At 40.5% G+C, this 19791-nt stretch overlaps 1 protein-coding gene across 1 annotated transcript in view; it reads left to right on the top strand.

Annotated features, from left to right (window-relative positions):
- The first annotated feature begins 15707 nt into the window (after positions 1-15707).
- The window catches only part of zfyve26 (zinc finger, FYVE domain containing 26), an 88786-nt gene continuing 84702 nt past the window's right edge, over positions 15708-19791 (top strand). Inside the window, exons 1-2 of the mRNA XM_059649222.1 lie at positions 15708-15820; positions 18899-19175. Coding sequence (XP_059505205.1) covers positions 18949-19175 — 227 coding nt within the window. The 5' untranslated portion in view covers positions 15708-15820; positions 18899-18948. The remainder of the gene's footprint in view (positions 15821-18898; positions 19176-19791) is intronic.

Below are 19791 nucleotides of genomic sequence, written 5' to 3'. Positions count from 1 at the left end.
AAAAGAAGAATGCCCATGCAGATCAATTGTACAGCCATTGAACAATTCACTGGTCAGTCGAAGCATTAGAGCAATAACAGTTGTGAACAAGTGTCACTGCATTCGAAATGTTAACTCTGTTTTCGCTCCACAGCCAGTGCCAGACCCATTAAGGTACTCCAGCAATTTCTATTCCAGATTTCCATCTTCCGCGATTCTTTGTTTTATTACAGCAGTAAATAGAAATAGTTCATAATCATTTTTTCTTTTAGAAATAAAATGGAAATGTTTGCTTAATTAAAGAAAGGCATTGGCATTGTACTCATCAGATGCAGCTTGCTCACTGCACGCTGGAGAATCAAAACTCGACTATATATATTTCTCAAAGTATAAATAAACCTGTGGTCGCTGTGGGCGGAAATGAGTATGTCTGAAGAAATGCAGTTACGAAGATAACAAATTAAAGACTACTTTTCTCTGTCTTTACAAAACGTTACTGTTTCACTGGATGTACTTAGTCAGTGATCTCTCAATCAACCGTTATTAATATCTTCCCCTCCACCCGCAACATTAAGTGTTTTTCCCCAAACTATGCTGAATAGATTATCCTTCCCATCCAAACATAAATTAGATGATGAACTTCAGAAAGTTACTTTATCAGACTGCAACCTTGTCTAATGAAGTTTCAGCTTCAGCTCATTTGTGTAGTGCAGTTGGTTGCCTCGTTGGATTTCCACCCATTTTAGGGCACACATTGAATAGTGTCAAGGAATTCTAATGTTGCAGCAGTTTTTAGCAGTTTCGTAGGAGATTGTAGAGAAAATTTTTTTTTTCATGGGTGTAACATTAAAAAACAGATTGTGGGGCAGAAGTGTAGGAAACTGGATTAGGGCACCTTTTTCTGGTTAGCAGTCAAAACATTGCTGTCGCAGTACAGCTGAAGAGAAACGAGCTGTTTCCCGAAAATAGTTATGTTGTCAATAAGTTGAATGACCATACGAGGAGGGGCAAGATAGTGAACCGCAATGACAGGCTCCAATTGCACATTGCAAGAATTGTTTACTGACATGAATTTTTCCTATGACCCACATGTTTCCTTGTTATAAGAATTCTATGACTGCATTTCACAGTACCTCTCCTTTATGGGATCTACACTTCAGAGAGGCCCAAGGAAACACATGATTGCTGAGTCAAATCCCCCTGTTCTCAGCACCTGCACATTACTTCCTACTGTCTTATTTGTACTTATGGGTAATACTCTGATGCTAGGCTTTCAGGTTACATTCCAGTCATTAATCTCACCTACATAATATGCATTGTTATTTTTTCAGAGAACACACACATAACAAAGACAGGGAATAATGATGAAAGGATCCCTAACAAACTACATTTTCTCATTTCTCTAATGGAACATACAGTGGAAGACCAAGAGCTTGAGAGAACAAGAGGTAGGAAGGCTCATACTGTATAGAATCATCTGTCTTTCACTCTCTTTTTAAAAATCATTCTATTAAAAATATGGAAGTTTGGATTAAGCCAGTATTTTGTTGAAAGTTGCAATAAGTTCACAACAAGATGCAATAAGGATTGGATAAAACTCTTTGTCCTTTCTGTTTTTGCCTCCAAGTACAGCAGAAGAAATTGTAAAGAGGCCATATAAACCACAGGCACCATCCACACTCTGTAAAATGTCAACCAATCCAAGCGACTCAGGTTGTCAGTTTGAACTACTCATTGAGCCAGTCGGTATGAATGATCTGGTAGATGTGGCACAAGAAAAGGTGGCAGCGTCTGGCAAAGAGTCTTTTCACTTTGATCCACAGCAGATGAAGGCAAAGAATTGTCTGGCCCAGCTTTCAGAATAAGGAACCTCCTGGAAATAGAGATGATATAAAGTGTGGAAGATTCTAAAAGTCATCCACGAAATACTCATGTATGCTAGATGAAATCTGACATTTATCACAATGATGTAATCACTCACCAGGACACATTGCACAGCGCTCTGTTGGTCTCCTCCTCGTACCCGAATGAAAGATTGCCAGAACTCCTTTCGAAACTCATGGCTGCCCTTTGAGCAAGGAGCTTCTCATCTCCTTAATAAGCAATGACAACTAAAGGGCAAAGCAAGGATGAGCAAACAGTTGCCATTCCTTTTATTATAGTTAATAAAACAGTATGAGTATCTCGTGGACTCTGGTGGTAATGTTAAGATCAAGGCGTTTCGTGGATCCACAAAAGATTGGGGCAGCACAGTGGCTCAGTGGCTAGTGCTGCTGCCTCACAGCATGAAGGACACAGGTACAATTCTAGCCTTGGGCAACTATCTTGTGTGGAGTCTGCATGTACCCGCCATGTCTGCTTGGGTTTCCCACAGTCCAAGGATGTACAGGCTAGGTGGTTTGGCCGCACCAAATTGCCCATAGTATTCAAGGATGTGTAGGTTAGATCCATTAGCCATAGGAAATGCAGGGATACAGTAGGGGGATGGGTCTGGGTAGGATTCTCTTCAGAGGGTTGGTGTGGACCAGATGGGCCAAATGGCCTGTTTCCACACCATGGGGATTCTATTCTGTTCAAGAAAGCCCTTCAGAATGTAATTCTTTGTCTCAGAAGGGCATTGTCCCCTAATATGGAGGAGGATGAGCAAACAGTTGCCATTCCTTTTATTATAGTTAATAAAACAGTATGAGTATCTTGTGGACTCTGGTGGTAAGGTTGAAGTCAAGGCGTTTCGTGGATCTGCTAAAGATTGGGGCAGCACAGAGGGAGGGTGTGGGATGAATGGCAATGGCAGGAAACTGAATTTTACTCAATGCATAATATCAAGAAGATCCAGGAAGAGCTGGTAAGATGAAGAGTCCATGGGAGCATGTGAATAAAGCATTCTACTTCAAGGTCAGAAATGGCTACTGTAGCTGCAAAAACTGCATAGTGTGTGGCATTATTTAGAAACTCTGGCTGACTTGTGCTGAAGGGCAGTCCCTGATCGGACTACAAATTTAAATTGCTGCAGGAGTGCCCCTCTGGTTTTCTTAATTATGGATTTGATGAGGTACACACCTCTGTACTCCACTGGTCTCTAGTGATGTAAGCCAGTGGTCAGTATCCCTTCATTGACAAGGAATGGTGATGTTGAGTTGTTGAGTAAACTGAATGAATCATGACTGCTGCTGATACATTTATACAATTGAGAGAGGTCCAGCAGTGGAAGCAGTGACTAATGAGCATCAAATCTGATTTTTGGAATGTTTAAGAGCTCAATTTAGTTTACTTGATTAAGTTAATGTGGTTTAAATTAAATTGCTTGTCTGCAATGTGGACGCTGTTACTTTGCTTATTGCGATGCAATTTAACAAATGCAAGAATGGAAAAGGAAGCAAAAATTGCAGTGAACGCAACAGGTATGGTTTAACATGACTACTGACAATTTCTGATAAAAAGAACTGTGAATTTGAAACTGCAAGTGTGATCTTGATTACAATCAAATTAATTCTGATTTCTAAAGTGTGATGGATAATATTTTATTTACTTAGTGTTCAAATTTATTGGAGTTAAAAACGTAGATTTACTCAAACTACTGAATGGACAGTTATCAGAAGAAAGACGTGCTCCGCTGTAAAGGGATTTTACTGTATGCTTTCATATGAACCTGCTATTTAAACAGATGAAAATCCAGAAAATCTGATTGACCACATTCTGCTGTTTTTGTGATATCTGGCTGGCAAAGCAAAATCCTGTTTTACAGAATGATGAGATCATTTCACACAAGAAACAGAAACACTTTACAATGCAATACTTACATTACTTCACCGTACATTATAGTCCTGGAACTCTTTGGAAATATTACTGATTACCCTTTGGAATTCCAACACAATCAGCAAGACATGACAGCAACTGTCCATAGCCTAAATTTTCTAGAGGTTATTATTTCCAGGATTTTCTTTATTGGCTTGTAAATGATAGAACTTCTTGTTACTCCACAAAAGAAATGGCAGGCTTACTTGTGCCAGGGGTTTTTTCTGCTAGACTTAGAAGGGGACCATCAGTGCAGTGGTGACCAGTATCAGTGACATGCATCATACTGGCACCCCAAGGATAAATGACAGCCTCACTGGCGGCCTGTTTTTGTGAAGAACCGAGAGTGACTTTTAGTCAGAATATAACTAGATTGACCTTAATGGTTGAGGCTGATTGGATCATTACTGAGCACATGGATGATGGTGCTGGGAACATGATTTGGAGAACTGCAAGAAGACTGAAGTTTCTCTTAGCGCCAGGCAATTGGGCATCAGAAATGCTGTTGAAGTTGTGCTTTACGAAACACCATCCAATTCCATGTTAGTAAAGTGGCCTCTACTGATCCCGTGGGCTTCAGTAAGGTCTGATTTTAAGATACCATTCAACTACAACCCAGCATATTGATAATAGTCATAGTCTGAGCACAGCCTATGTCTTTTTATAACACTTTCACTCATTCATACAATTCTGTTACACTTGAAACAATTAAAACAAATTAAGAATAAAACAAGATGCTGGCCTTTATTTCAAGGGGACTGTAACAATCATTTCATTGTAAGGCAGTCTTGCTACAATTGTAAAAGGCTCTGGTGAGACCACACCTTCATGATTAAGGGAGGACACATTTTTAATGTGAGATGCTGTAGTGAAGTATCACTATATTGGCCTCTAGGATAAGAGAACAGTCATAATGAGAGGCTTAGTGTATACCCTCAGATGTTTAGAAGACTGAGAGATGATGTTGTGGAAACATACAAGATTCTGAAGGGGCTTGATAAAGTAGAGATTGTTGCACATGGCTGAGGAAACTAGACCATGGAATCACAGTTTAAAGAAAAGAGGTCAATCATTTGAAATTGAGATGAAACAATTGCAAAAGCTTAGTCAAGAGAAGGACAGGATTGGCAGCTCAACATTCCAGCATTTAGATGTTTCAGGAAAGATAGAGAAGGATGTAAGACTAGTGGGGGATTTGCATTACTGATTAAGTAGAACTTCCCAGCTGTATTAAGAGATGGCATCTTGCAGAGCTCATCCAGCAAGGACATATGGAAGTCAGGAATCGGAAAGGTTCAATTACTGTGACGGAATTTTACTATAGGCCTTCTAATAGCAAATGGGAGATAGAGGAACAGATATGGAGGCAGATCACGGAAAGATCTAAAAACAACAGGGTTGTTTTAACAAGTGATTTTAACTTTCTGAATATTGACTAAAACTCCCTTAGTGCCAGGGTCTTAGATGAGGCAGAATTCATTAGGTGCATCCAGGAGGGTTTATTGAAACAATATGTAGATAGTCCAACTCGGGAAGAGGCTGTGCTAGGCCTTGTACTGTGTCGGGCCTGGTGATTCAGTAGGGGACCATTCTGAGAGCAGATCATAATCCTGTAATTTTTAAGATAGTTATGGATAAAGATATAACTTGTCTTCAGTGAAAGTGCTAAATTGGGAGAAGGCTAATTACAACAGAATTAAGCAGGAACTAGAGAAATTAGATTGGGGCAGCTATGTGAGAGTAAGATAAGTCCCCAGGGCCTGATGGGATTTATCCCAGGTTACTCAGGGAGGTAAGGGTGGAGATCGCTGCGCCCTTGACAGATATCTTTGTATCCTCTTTAGCCACAGGAGTTTTCACAGAAGACTGGAGAATAACCGATGTTATTCCTTTGTTTAAGTACGGCAACAGGGCAAATCCAGGTAATTATTGGCTGGTGAGCCTTACATCAGTGGTAGGGAAATTACTTGCATTTGGAAAAGAATGGACTTATCAGGAATAGTTACATGGCTTTGTGAAGGGGAGGTCTTACAAATTTGCTTGAGTTATTTGAGTAAGTAATGAAGTTGATTGATGATGGTAGGGCAATGGATGTTGTCTACAGGGTTTTGCTAAAGCATTTGACAAGGTCCCTCATGGTAGGCTAGTACAGAAGATTAAGAAACATGAGATTCATGGTGAGTTGGTAAGTTTCATACAAAATTGGCTTGGTCATAGAAGACAGATGGTAGTTGTGGAGCATTGCTTTTTCTGACTGGAGGTTTGGGACCAGTTGTGTTCCGCAATAATCAGTGTTGAGATCTTTGCTGTTTTTAACCTGTATAATACGTATGAATGATTTGGATGAAAATTTTGGCTATCTAGTTAGTAAGTTTGCAGATGACACAAAAATTTGTGGAGCTGTGAATAGAGAAGAAGATTATCAAACGATATGGCAAGACATAGATCAGTTGGAAAGTTGAGCAGAGAAATGACAGGTGAAGTTTAATCCAGACAGTGTGAGGTGATATATTTTGGGATGTCAAATGCAAGAGGACAGTGTACAATAAATGGTAGGACCCTTTGGAGCATTGATATACAGAGAGATGTTGGGGTGCAAGTCCATAGTTCCCTGAAAGCAACAACACAAGTGAATGAGGTGGTAATGAAGGTATATGGCCTTGATTAGTTTAGCCTTTAACTGTAAATGTTGTCATATCATGTTGCAGCTGTATAAAACTTTATTGAGGCCATATTTGGAGTATTATATGCTGATCTGGTCACCTCACCAAAAGGATTTAGAGACAACAAGGTGTGGAGCTGGATGAACACAGCAGACGAAGCAGCATCAGAGGAGTAGGATAGCTGACGTTTTGGGTCTGAAACCCTCTCCAGAAGGTCCAGACCCGAAAAGTCAGCTTTCCCGCTCCTCTGACGCTGCTTGGTCGACTGTGTTCATCTTGCTCCACGCCCTGTTATCTCAGACTCCAGCAACAGCAGTTCCTACTATCTCAAAAGGATCTAGAGGCCTTGGAGAGGATACAAAAGAAGTTTACCAGGATATTGCCTCAATTGGAGCGTATTAACTATAATGAGAGGTTGGATAAACTTGGATTGTTTTTGCTAGAACATTGGAGCTGAAGGGCAACCTGATAAGAACATAAGAACATAAGAACTAGGAGCAAGAGTAGGCCATCCAGCCCCTTGAGCCTGCCTCGCCATTTAATAAGTTCATGGCTAATCTTGTTGAGACTCAGCTCCAGTTACCCGCCCACACACCATAACCCTTAATTCCTTTACTGTTCAAAAATTTATCTAGCCTTGCCTTAAGCACATTTAGCGAGCAATCTTCAACCGCTTCACTGGGCAGGGAATTCCACAGATTCACAACCCTTTGGGTGACGAAGTTCCTCCTGACCTCAGTCCTACATCTGCTTCCCTTTATTCTGAGGCTATGCCCCCGGTCCTAGTTTTACCTGCGAGTGGAAACAACTTCCCTGCCTCCACCTTATCTATTCCCTTCATATTCTTATATGTTTCTATAAGATCTCCCCTCATTCTTCAGAATTCCAATGAGTATAATCCCAGTCGACTCAGTTTCTCTTCATAATCCAACCCTCTCAACTCTGGAATCAACCGAGTAAATCCTCTCTGCACCCCCTCCAGTGCTAGTATATCTCTTCTCAAATAAGGAGACCAAAACTGCACACAGTACTCCAGGTGTGGCCTCACCAGGATCCTATACAGCAGCAGCGTAGCCTCCCTGTTTTTAAACTCCATCCCGCTAGCAATGGCAGACAAAATTCCATTTGCATTTTTAATTACCTGCTGCACCTACAATTCTACTTTTAGCAATTCATGCACAAGGATACCCAAGTCTCTCTGCACAGCAGCATGGTGTAATTTTTACTATTTAAAACATAGTCCATTTTGCTGTTAATCCTACCAAAATGGATGACCTCACACTTATCAACATTGTACACCATCTGCCAGACCTTTGCCCACTCACTTCACTATCAATATCTTTCTGCAGACTTTTAGTGTCTTCTGCACACTTTGCTCTACCACTCACTTTAGTGCCATCTGCAAATTTTAACATATCACAGTTAGTCCCCATCTCCAAATCATCTATGTAAATTGTAAACAATTGCGGTCCCAACACTGATCCTGAGGCACACCACTAGCCACTGATCGCCAACCAGAAGAACACTCATTTACCCCTACTCTTTGCTTTCTACTGGTCAACCAATCCTCTATCCATGCCGATACGTTACCTGTAATACCATGCAACTTTATCTTATGTCACAGCCTTTGGTGTGGCACCTTGTCAAACGCCTTCTAGAAATCCAGATACACAACATCCACAGGTCCCCCATTGTCCACCATGCAAGTAATGTCCTCAAAGAATTCCACCAAATTAGTTGAACATGACCTACCTTTCATGAACCCATGCTGGGTGTCCCCAATGGGACAATTTATATCCAGATGTCTTGCTATTTCTTCCTTAATGATAGATTCAAGCATATTCCCCACTACCAAAGTTAAGCTAACTGCAAGGGTCTGGGCCCGAAACGTCAGCTTTTGTGTTCCTGAGATGCTGCTTGGCCTGCTGTGTTCATCCAGCTCCACACTTTGTTATCTTGACCTAAAGTTACCTGCTTTTTGTCTACTTCCTTTTTTAAACAGTGGTGTCACATTAGCTGTTTCCAGTGAATTTTGGTAAATAATTACTAGTGCATTTGTTATTTCTCCCATCACCTCTTTTAGTACCCTGGGATGCATTTCATCAGGGCCAGGAGACTCGTCTACCTTTAGCCCCATTAGGTTGCCCAGCACTGCCTCTGTATTGATAATGATAGTTTCTAGGTCCTCACCTGCTATAACCTTCTTGCCATTAGTTTTCGGCATGTTATTTGTGTCTTCCACTGTGAAGACCAACACAAAATAACTGTTCAATGTCTCGGCTATTTCCTCATCCCCAGTTATTAAATTGACGTTCTCATTCTCTAAAGGACCAATGTTTACCTTCGTCACTGTTTTATAATTTACATATTTATAGAAACTTATGCTGCCTGTTTTTATATTCTGAGCTAGTTTAATCTCATAATCTATCTTATTTTTCTTTTATAACTTTTTTTGTGGCTTTCTGTTGGCCTTTAAACATTTCCAAGTCTACTAGTTTCCAACTACTCTTAGCTTTTTTGTATGTGTTTTTTTTCAGCTGATACTTTCCTTTATTTCCTTAGACATCCATGGCTGGCTCTCTCTTTTCCTACAGTTCTTCCTTATCAATGGAACATTCTTCTGCTGAGCACTGTGAAAAATCGTTTTGAAAGTCCTCCACTGTTTATCAATTGACCTACCATGAAGTTTTTGCTCCCATTCTACCTTAGCTAACTCCTCCCTCATTCCTTCATAGTCTCCTTTGTTTAAGCACAGGACATAGGTCCTGGGTTTAACCTTTGCATGCTCCATCTCTATTTTTAATTCGACCTTACTGTGATCACTCCTTCCGAGAGGATGCCTAACCATGAGATCATTAATTATTCCTGTCTCATTACACAGGACTAGATCTAGGATAGCTTGCTCCGTCGTAGGTTCCATTACATATTATTCAAGTAAATTATCATGGATGCATTCTATGAACCCCTCCTCAAGGAGGGTGGAAATCTTTCTGACAGTGGAAATGTCGATTAGGAGGTGCATAGGCTTAAGGTGAGAGCGAGAAAATTTAAAGGAGTGTGCGAGGCAAATTTTCCACGCAGAGGTTAGTAGATGCTTGGTACACACTGTCAGAGGAAGTGGTAGAAGCAGATATAATAGCAACGTTTAAGAAGGATTTAGACAGATACATGAATAAGCAAGGAATAGAGGGAATACTAACCATGTTCAGGCAGCTGGGATTCGTTTAGAATGACATCAAGGTTGACAAAGACATTGTGGGCCAAAGGGCCTGTTCCTCTGCTGGACTGTTCCATGTTCTGAAAGATTTTTTTTTCACTCAACGGGTTGTGAAGCTTTTGAATTCTACGTAGACCATGCTAAGTTTTCCTGTGGTTTGCAGGGATGTGCAGTCTAAGTGGGTTAGCCATGGTAAATGTGGTGTTACAGGGATAGGGCAGGGTGATTGGATCTGGGCAGGTTGCTTTTTGAGGGGTCAGTGCAGACTCAATGAGCCAAATAGCATCTTTCTGCAATGTGTGAATTCTATATGCTCATGGATATGGTTAAGATTGTTTTCAGAAAGTCAGTTGTGTTACAGTGGTTTCCTAAGGCACAATTCTTTGAATCAGCTTGGGCAGAAAACCAACTGACTCTGTTTAATAGGGCTGTGGTATTATTTGAGAAATTAAGACCTTGATCATTAACAAAATAATTAACCAAGTGTTAGGCTGTGCAGACTATATATTGGTCTCATGCCACTTTGGCTTTATAAAGTTTGTATGTGTATGCTTCATGTATTTCACTTTGTTTTCTGCAAAATGTCATTTACTGTTGTATATGAACCTCCAACAGTCTTTAGAAAAGTTAGGTAAACAAAATGTACTTGCTGTCTTAAAATGTAGCCTGCAAATCACTATGCCTCCAACTGTTCATGTGAGAGACTCCATTAATTGCATTGTTTTGTTTTCTCTTTTTATTAATTTGTAAGTTAAATTTTACACAACATCTCGAGTAGTTGTACATAACAATGTGTCCTTACTGTCTGTTAACTATATCCTAAATAGGATTGTTTTGTCTTTATGTGGGGAAAGTCAAATAGAATCAATAAATAAGCTGACTGTTGTGTTGCAATCAAAATTTATTCATGTCAAGTTTGTTTATCTGGTACACTAGTTTGTTGAGGTGCCAAGGTGTGTTCATTTGTCACTCTAGAGAAAGGTCGAACTTGCTGTTTGTGATTGACTCTACCAGTACAACACTGCCGATCAGATAAAAATATCCATGGGATTTGTTCTTCGTCTGGCCCAACACTCCATTTACTTAACTTGTACGTATAATTTGTGTTATGATTACCTGTTTGTTCAGAAACAAGCTTTAATCCACAAAGAAAAATTCCGTAAGAGAGGACTGTTTTGCACCAGTGTCAAATGTTGAATTAACAGTGTGATGAATCTTTCCCAATGCTGCAGTTTACTTGTTCCAACTGCTTCTTTGACATGTTGAAACTGGGCTCCATGCACAAAATTATGTCCATATTATAATATTCAAAGTCTCATGAAAATTGTGTATTATTTACTGAATAATCTTTCTTTCTTTTGTACAATTGAACATTTTGTAAATGAATGCAGAATTGAACAGATGAAAAGGATTTCACCAACTTCCATTAAAACCTATATCCCTTACAGACTTTACAAGTCTTTATTATCTTATACTGAAACAAATTACAGGTATTAATGTTACATTTAAGAAAATCCATACTGCCACTTTTGTGTCAAATTGTTAGACATTCAAGCTCCATTCCTGAACTTCAGCAAAAGACTAATATAACTGCAGAGTACTCACCTGAGAGTAATCAGATCTTACTGAACGGTAGGAGAGGATTAACGTTCCTTACTCCTCCATCTAATTTGTGAATTAAAATGTTAGTGTTGCATTGTTGGACATGTTATCTTCCAGATGAGATGGGATATTAAATTTCCTGTTCAGATAGAAAGAAAAACCATAGCACTGGGGAGTTTATGAGTGAAGAATAATTATTCAAATTGTAAGATTGTGTCTATGTTACAGATGTATTCTAAATTGTGTAATTAATACATGGTACAATAATTTTATTTTAGCGTTAGGTTTTAAACTAGTGGCATGTGGGTTTTGTGTAAGAAGCAGTTTAATGATTAACTTGTCAGTACTTCTGGAGTCATAATTTTTAAACAGCATATGTGAGAAGGCAGATCCTGGAATAATAATAAGAATTTGTTCGCATTCCAGGATCTCAAACAGATTGTCATGTCACTATCGCCTTTATCCTCAAAAATATATTTTATTTATAAAATTTGTAATGATAATTTATGACATGAGATAAACATGCAGGTTAACTTATTTCAGTATAGTATTTAGTTCTCTAAAGTATCTTACAACATTATCAATTACAGTATATGTTTACAATGCCCATTTACATTTCATATCAAACATACTCTGGTTCATACAACCATATGGGTTTACAGACCCTGTGAACAGGGTAAATGAGCCTGATACTGCAGGCTTTCCTCATTGAGTACTATGGTGGCCAATCTGAGCTTTAGCCTGTCCCTCAGCCTTCAACATATAGTCCTCGAGATTGAAATGTATTTGTCTGGGTCAGCTGGGCTGAACAGAACTTGTTGTCCTCACAAGTTTGAAATAATCACACTATTTTACATGGCCCCAGAAGCTGACATTAAGTGTGTTTCTTAAATGTAACCATGTACTAAAGAACGAGGGAGGAGGTAGCAAGAACTGCAGATGCTGAAAGTCAGTGTGGAGCTGGAGGAACACAGCAGGTCAGGCAGCATCAGGCGTTTCAGGTTGGGACCCTTCATCAGGATGTTACAGTTCTGTGTGGTAATAAAAACAAAAATTGCAGATGTTGGACATTAGAACTCAAAGCAGAAAGTGCTAGAGAAATCTGGCAGATCTGACACCATTCGCAGAAAGAGAAATAGAGTTAACATTTTGAGTCCAATGACTCAAATTAAATAGGGCTGGAAAATTATGGGTTCTATGCTTTTGACAAAGAATTGGGGGAGCAAATGGTGAAAGTACCCAGAGCAAAAGAAAAAAAGGCTTATTAATGGTAATAGATCTAGATCCAAAATAGCTGTAAATAGTTGAAAATAGGTTCGCTTTGCTGAGAACAAAAAAATGTCGGCAGAAGAACACATTTCTGTTCTATGTTTCAGTGAGAAACTGCAGTTCATTTTCCACATACCTTCAGAACTCAACACAGGATTCATCAATTCCAGGGCATGAACCTTGTCCTCAATCTCAACCAGCCCCCAGTGTCTTGTTTGCAAGGTTTACAATCAGTAAAGCTGAACCCTTTTTTTAACCGTTTACACCTGCCATTAACCACTTATTTTGCATCTAGATTTCTCCTCTCTCCCATGAATACCCTTTGTCTTTTGCTCTGGGCACTCTCACTATCAGTTTCACCTGCTCTTCCTACCCCTTTGTCAACATCATAAAAGACCATTATAAAACCCTAGATAACAAGGTGTAGAGCTGGATGAACACAGCAGGCCAAGCAGCATCAGAGGAGCAGGAAGGCTGATGTTTTGGGCCTCGACCCTTCTTCAGAAATGAGGGAGGGGAAGGGGGTTCTGAAAGAAATAGGGAGAGAGGGGGAGGCGGATAGAAGGTGGACAGAGGAGAAGATAGGTGGAGAGGAAGCAGAAAGATCAAAGAGGCGGGGACGGAGCCAGTAGAGGTGAATATAGGTGGGGAGGTAGGGAGGGGATAGGTAAGTCCGAGGAGGACAGACAGGTCAAGGGGGCGGGATGAGGTTAGTAGGTAGAAGATGGGGGTGGGAGGAGGGGATGGGGGAGCAAGGACAGGTTAGGCAGGCGGGGACAAGATGAGCTGGTTTTGGAATGCGGTAGGTGGCGGGGAGATTTTGAGGCTCGTGAAGTCCACATTGATACCATTGGGATGCAGGATTCCCAGGCAGAATATGAGTTGCTGTTTCTGTTCCTGTAACCTTCGGGTGGCATCATTGTGGCACTGCAGGAGGCCCAGGATGGACATGTTGTCTGAGAAATGGGAGGGGTGGGTAAAAATGGTTCGCGACTGGGAGGTGCAGTTGTTTAGTGCAAACTGAGCATAGGTGTTCTGCAAAGCGGTCCCCAAGCCTCTGCTTGGTTTCCCCAATGTAGGGGAGGCCACATGGGAACACCTACATTCTCCACATACATTCATCTCTACTGGCTCCATCCCCACCTCTTTGACCTGTCTGTTTCCTCTCCACCTATCTTCTTCTCTACCCATCTTCTATCTGCCTCCCCCCGTCTCCCTATTTATTTCAGAACCCCTCCCCCATTTCTGAAGAAGGGTCTAGGCCAGGAACGTCAGCCTTCCTGCTCCTCTGATGCTGCTTGCCTCTGCACCTTGTTATCTCAGATCCTCTAGCATCTGCAGATCCTGCTATCATTATAAAACCCTCCCAAATTCTGAAAAAGTATCAGTGTACTTAAAATGTTAACTTCTTTCTATTTCTCCGTTAACAGATGCTCCAGACATGCTGAATTTCTGCAGCACTTCATGTTATTATTTTAGTTCTCAGAGGTGATGTGCCCCTGTGTATGTCGTTGCTTGGATTTTCTAATTGCCTGACAATCGTTATTCCATTGTAAATAGGAGTTGCTCATGGGCATCCTATGGAATCCGCATCTTGCAAACTCTGAAGGGATTGTTGAGGTAATTGAAAATTCTGCTGAGTAATCCTCTCTTCCTGAATCCTCTGAAAGTCTTCATTTACATCAGAGAATTTTGAATATTCTGATGAAATTAAGTAAATAGTCACTCGGGAAAAGTCAGGCTATTAAATACACAATCTAATAGTCTAATTCGAGTCAATTTTAAATTGACCACATACTTATACTCATATGCCCTTCAACTACACTTCCTTCAGATGACTTATACCCCTAGATCCTGACCTGACATGCCTGGGATCTGGCCCTCCTTTACTTGCCACTGGACTTTTCCCCAAGAGACCTGACCACCCAGTCCTTAAACTCACTGAACCAAATGCACTAGCTCTCCATTCCTCCTTTACCAAGGCAGACCCGATAAAACCACCCCTACTACTACACTCAAACACCAAAACCTTACCTGTCCCTCTAGACTTGAATTCTCTCACCTACTCTGTCTTACAGTAAATATCACATCACCTAACTGCCCCTCTTTCATCCTGCACACCTGGCATCCTACTTACCCAGCACCCTACATCTTAACCAGCTGGCACTCTACTTATTTAGCATGTTAGCCTACACTCATTCGGCATCTTACACCCTGGCATCTACCCTACCCAACCGCTATGCTATCTTTCTAGCAGTTGTCAAAGCAACCATCAGGAGCTTTAAATTTCAGAATATGGCAACTGACAGCTAAGAATAGGGGCCAACTTGGTGATCCTGACAGTCGTGTGCTCGGAAAGAGCTGTTAAACTGGAAGTATGACCCTGCATTCCCGAAGGAGCCCTGAGGCGGTTAATTGCCAGCTCTCTCAGTTGAGGATGACCACATAGAGGTTTATAACACTATGAGGGGCATAGATAAGGTGATTAGCAAAGATCTTTTCCTTAATGTGGGGGAGTTCAAAATTAGGGGGCATATTTTTAAGGTGAGGGGAGAAAGACTTAAAAAAGGACATGAAGGGCTATGTTTTTACACAGAAGGTGGTTACGGTGTGGAACAAACTTCCAGAGGAAGTGGCGGGGATGCAGGTTCAGTTACAACGTTTAAAAGATCTTTAGGTAAGTGCATTTTTGGAGTGGTACTGGCCAAACACAGGCGGGTGGGCCTAGTTTAGTTTCAGGTCATGGTCAGCATCGATTGGTTGGACTGAAGGGTCTGTTTCCATGCTACATGACTCTATGAACACCACCCTACCGCCACCTTTCACACACACACACACCAAATGGCCTTTTCCCGGAAATCCTGGTCCAAATGCAGATAGCCTCCTTTCCGATAAAACAACCACTCGCAGTAGTAATATCACCGCGCTACCACTGCCTGTAGGGCGCTACAGAAATGCAAAGTTCCCTGACGTTGAGTTGCTAACGGGTTGTGAGCGCCGGTCGGGCGGGGTGTGCCGCCTGTCAAAGCGGCGGTGCCACAGACCGAACCGAGAAGAGGGCATCAGCCGACCGTTGCCGTGGAGACGCGACCGGAAGTCGTGAACCGTGACCCGGGTCGGTGGGCGGGGCTGAACCGATCAGCTGACCGGCCCTGCCGTCACGTGATGCTGGCCCGGCCAGTCGAGGCTCGGCTGAAGCCGGAGTAGCTGCAGAGTTTGACTGTACCTTCGTCCAGTCTTAAAACAGCATCCTAAAGTGGTCGGTGGAATATCACTGCCCTGGGAACGATATAAAGTAAGGCTTTTCGCAAGGGGTTGGGGACGGGGAAGTGAGTTAAGTGTGTGGGAGTTTCTCTAAAGAGACACTGAAGAGTGGGTTGTGGTGGAGAAATGGGGAATGTGTCAGTTCAAAGTGGGGTTTCCCACCTGATCAAATTACACTGGACCCACTGCCCTTCTGCACGGAAGCACAATCTTCCCTGGCTTCTGAACAAAACAACAGAAAACTAAACGGCATGCGGCATATTATCATTGCTTAGTCACCGAAGCAAGTTCTTGCAAAATAAACGTGTACGTAAATACTGGTTCATCCTCCATCCATCACCCTTGCCGAAAATTGTTCTCCAATAAATTTGAATCATCAACCGTTCAAGGTAAACGTCTGTACCAAACCTGAACTCGTTGTCACTGTTGCACTTTTTAGGGTATCTGGGTGGAGCTCTCAAGAATGTCTGTACTCTGCATTTTGGCACTTGGTGTTACTGTGGGGAACAGGTGATTGTAGTCTCATTTGTATGTATACGTGCACATACAATGCATTTTTCAACACGAATTACTGTAGTGATCTGGACTGAAAACCCTGATTCTGATACATGAGGACAGTTGTAATGCTGTGTTACCCCAGTTGAAATTAGTCATTTCTTTTTAGCTAAAGCTGTGGTCTTTCTTAGCTATCTGATTTAAAATCTTGTGCTGGCAGCTAAGTAAAGACTCTAGTTTTATGTGAGATTTCACACGGCATCCATTGGTGGCTGTGGCAAATTTAAGTTGAGCATTCTGTAAAATTTCTTTACATGGTCCTATTCTTCAAGAAGTAATTCTCAAAAATTGAGAGTATTTTCTCAATGTTTGGCTGATCTAAAAATGGTGGGAGATTCTGCTTTCACTAGTACATTGGGTTTGTGATAACATTCACTGTGGAAATTCACTGAAATATTTGAATTGATTTCTTATATTCTATTAAAATTAAAATTGCAGCTTGATATTTTCTGTTGTGATTGAGGCCATTCTTAATGTGTATGATGTGATTTCTGATGTGAAGCACTTCATTTTAATGCCTTACTCTTAGGGTACAAAATTGGAAAACTAAGTTCAAAGAGATGAGGTGTGCAAAATTGAGAGAAATAAACAACTCAGTTTGTGCAGTGGCAGCAACTTGAAATTTTGTTTATCAGTTCAACCCAGGATGATTTGTCTTAACATTTGTTTTTCTTGGCTTGGTTGGAGCTAGAGAAGTGTTTTTCATCTCTGGTCCATTTTGTATTTTTTTAGTATGTCATTGTACAGCTGTTTGTGTGTTGTTGTCAAGTGATTCTGTCATACAATGACAAAAACAACGTACTGTTGTGATTCTCATCTATATTAAAGCTAAGAGCTGTAATATATTTGAGCTCTAATATTTAAATCAGAAAAATTCTTAAATGATCGAAGTTTGTACACAGTCAGGCTCTGATTGGAGACAGAGCATGTTGCAAATTATTGATCTGTTTGCAAACCACGCATCATAGAATCAGTATGAAATTGAGACCTGGTACATATGAATGATTTAATTGTTTTGGCAGAAAATCATTTATTTCCTGTTTTATTTCAGTTCAAATCTAAATGATTTAATTTGAGAATATAGATTGGTTCCACCAACAGTGCAGAACGTTGATATTCTTTTCTGGGTCTTTTTTGCGTGGTAGTTAGGCAAATTGAGTTTGCCACAGTCTGGACTGTGGGCTGATCACCTCTTTCTGTCTGTTAAACGCTGAACCTGTCAGTGGTACATCCAAATTCAATTCTGCATCTCTGGTACTTCTTTCTTCTTCCTCTTCTGCTGTCAAATTTTGAGTTGGATTTTAGCAACAACAGCAATGACTTGCAATAACATTGCATTACACCTTCAACATAGTAAGTTTTCCTGTAATGCTTCACAGACTTTTTAACATTTGGCACTGAACTACGTAGGATAACAATCTCTGAGAAAGGTAGATTTTAAGGCAGAATTTAAAGGAAGAGTGAAAGCATGAGACACGGAGAACTTCAAAATTATGGATGTTAGCTTCTAGACAGCAGGAAACATTGTTGTCCGTGGTGAAGTTAAAAGGAGGGATGACCGAGAATTTAAAATTAAAGGAATTTACATATCTCCGAGGCTTGTAAAGCAAGTGGGGGATATAGTGATAGAGAGCATTGAGTCTATGAAGGGATTTGAAAACAAGGACAAGAACTTTAAAATTGAAGTATTACTAGATAGTGAGCACAGGGATGATGGGTGGATTAAACTGGGAGTGGAGATTGTGATTTGAGATACATGCTGTTGATTTTTTGTCAGCTTCAGTTTACAGATGGTGGAGAATGGTAGTGTGGTAGGACAGCACAAAACAGTCAACTGTGGAGATATTAAAAGCATGAGTGAGAACTTCGGAGCTTATATGGAGACAATATTAAATGGAGGAAGTAGTTTTTTTTACATACTTAGATTTCAATTCCATTTTCATCAAACCAGATATGATAAACATGGTGTATGTGCATGGAAAAGTGAATTGTTCCTGTAGCTTGAACTTAACTGATTGCTAAATGTTGTTTGAGAGTTTGGATGCTGGTAGAACACTGAAAGCATAGGATAGTGATTTTTCTCAGCTTGACACAAATGTAAGATAATACATTCCTGATCCAAATCAGTGTTGGCCATTGCTGGGACAGTTGAAAATTCAAAAATAACAGATGGTTGAAAAGACTGCAAATGCAAATTAGGAAAGTTTAATTTTAATTAATGGCGATGAAATTATATTTTTAAAAATCAGATTTCAAAGCTGTATTTTCTCCTAATTCTATTAATGACGTTTAATTTTGGAGAAATAGGCATTTCCTTGTTTCAGATATTGCAAATTTATAAGTCCAAATTTTTTTGGTGAACACTTGTTGTAGTGTGCATTTTTAACATCAATAACCAATGAACGTATGATTTATCTACCCTTTCAGGCCATGGATAGTTTATTATGTGGATTAAAATGTGAATGTTGTGACAATAACTACTTTTGTGTTTAATCCAGAACTTCTTAATGTAGTGCAAGTATCTCTAAGTTTTTAATGGTTTCCTTAATTTCAGACAATGCATACTAAATGGTTTATTGGCCTATAATGTAAAATATCTTCATCATGGAAGAATCTTCATCTGGGAAAAGCACTATGAACGTGCATCCATTTGGGAAGGAGGAAGATGACTCGTTAGAGAGACTGTTTGTGTTCTTTTGTGAGCAGTTGCGGCTGGGGAACTGGGCCTTAGCACAAGCATGTATGCCCCAACTAAGGCAATGGCAAGCTGGTGGTGCAGGACAAGTGAAGGAAGTCCTCCAGGCAATCATTGTCTGTCCATATAAGCTAAGGTGAGTACTCTGGAGAAGCTTGGATTTTGCAGCACAGACAAGGCCATGCAGCTCTTTGTATCTGAGCTGCCTGATAGTTACAACAAACCAAAACTGATCCTAGTCTTTTATCATTTCTCATGGGCTTATTTCGCTCTGTAAATTTTATTTACTTTGAAGGAGATTGTGGTGTATTGATAACATCACTGGACACTAATCCAGAACACTATAGGCTAATGTTCTGGGGACATGGTTCACATCCTACCGTGGCAGGCATGAGGTTTGATTTCAATTAAAAAAAAATTGTAGAATATAAAACTAGCCTAAAGGCAACTGCATGAACACTGTTGATTGTTGTAAAAATACAGTCTGTTCACTGTTGCCCTTTAGGGAAGGAAATCTGCCATCCTTACCTGGTCTACCCTACATGTGACTCCAGGTCCACAACAATGTGGGCCTTAAGTATCCTTTGGGTAATTAGAGATGGACAGTAAATGCTGCTATAGCCAGTGACACTCATGCCATATGCACATAAAGAAGATAAACTTTCGGCCTTACAGTGCAGGTCATTTGGTTCAAACAGTCTGTGCTGGTGTTTGTATTCTGCTTGACTCTTCCCTCACTTGACGTCATCTCA

This window comes from Stegostoma tigrinum, chromosome 10, assembly GCF_030684315.1.
Source record: "Stegostoma tigrinum isolate sSteTig4 chromosome 10, sSteTig4.hap1, whole genome shotgun sequence".
In the NCBI taxonomy this organism is placed as follows: domain Eukaryota; kingdom Metazoa; phylum Chordata; class Chondrichthyes; order Orectolobiformes; family Stegostomatidae; genus Stegostoma; species Stegostoma tigrinum.
The sequence above is the reverse complement of the archived record's forward strand: the minus strand, read 5'-3'. Positions and strand labels throughout refer to the sequence as shown.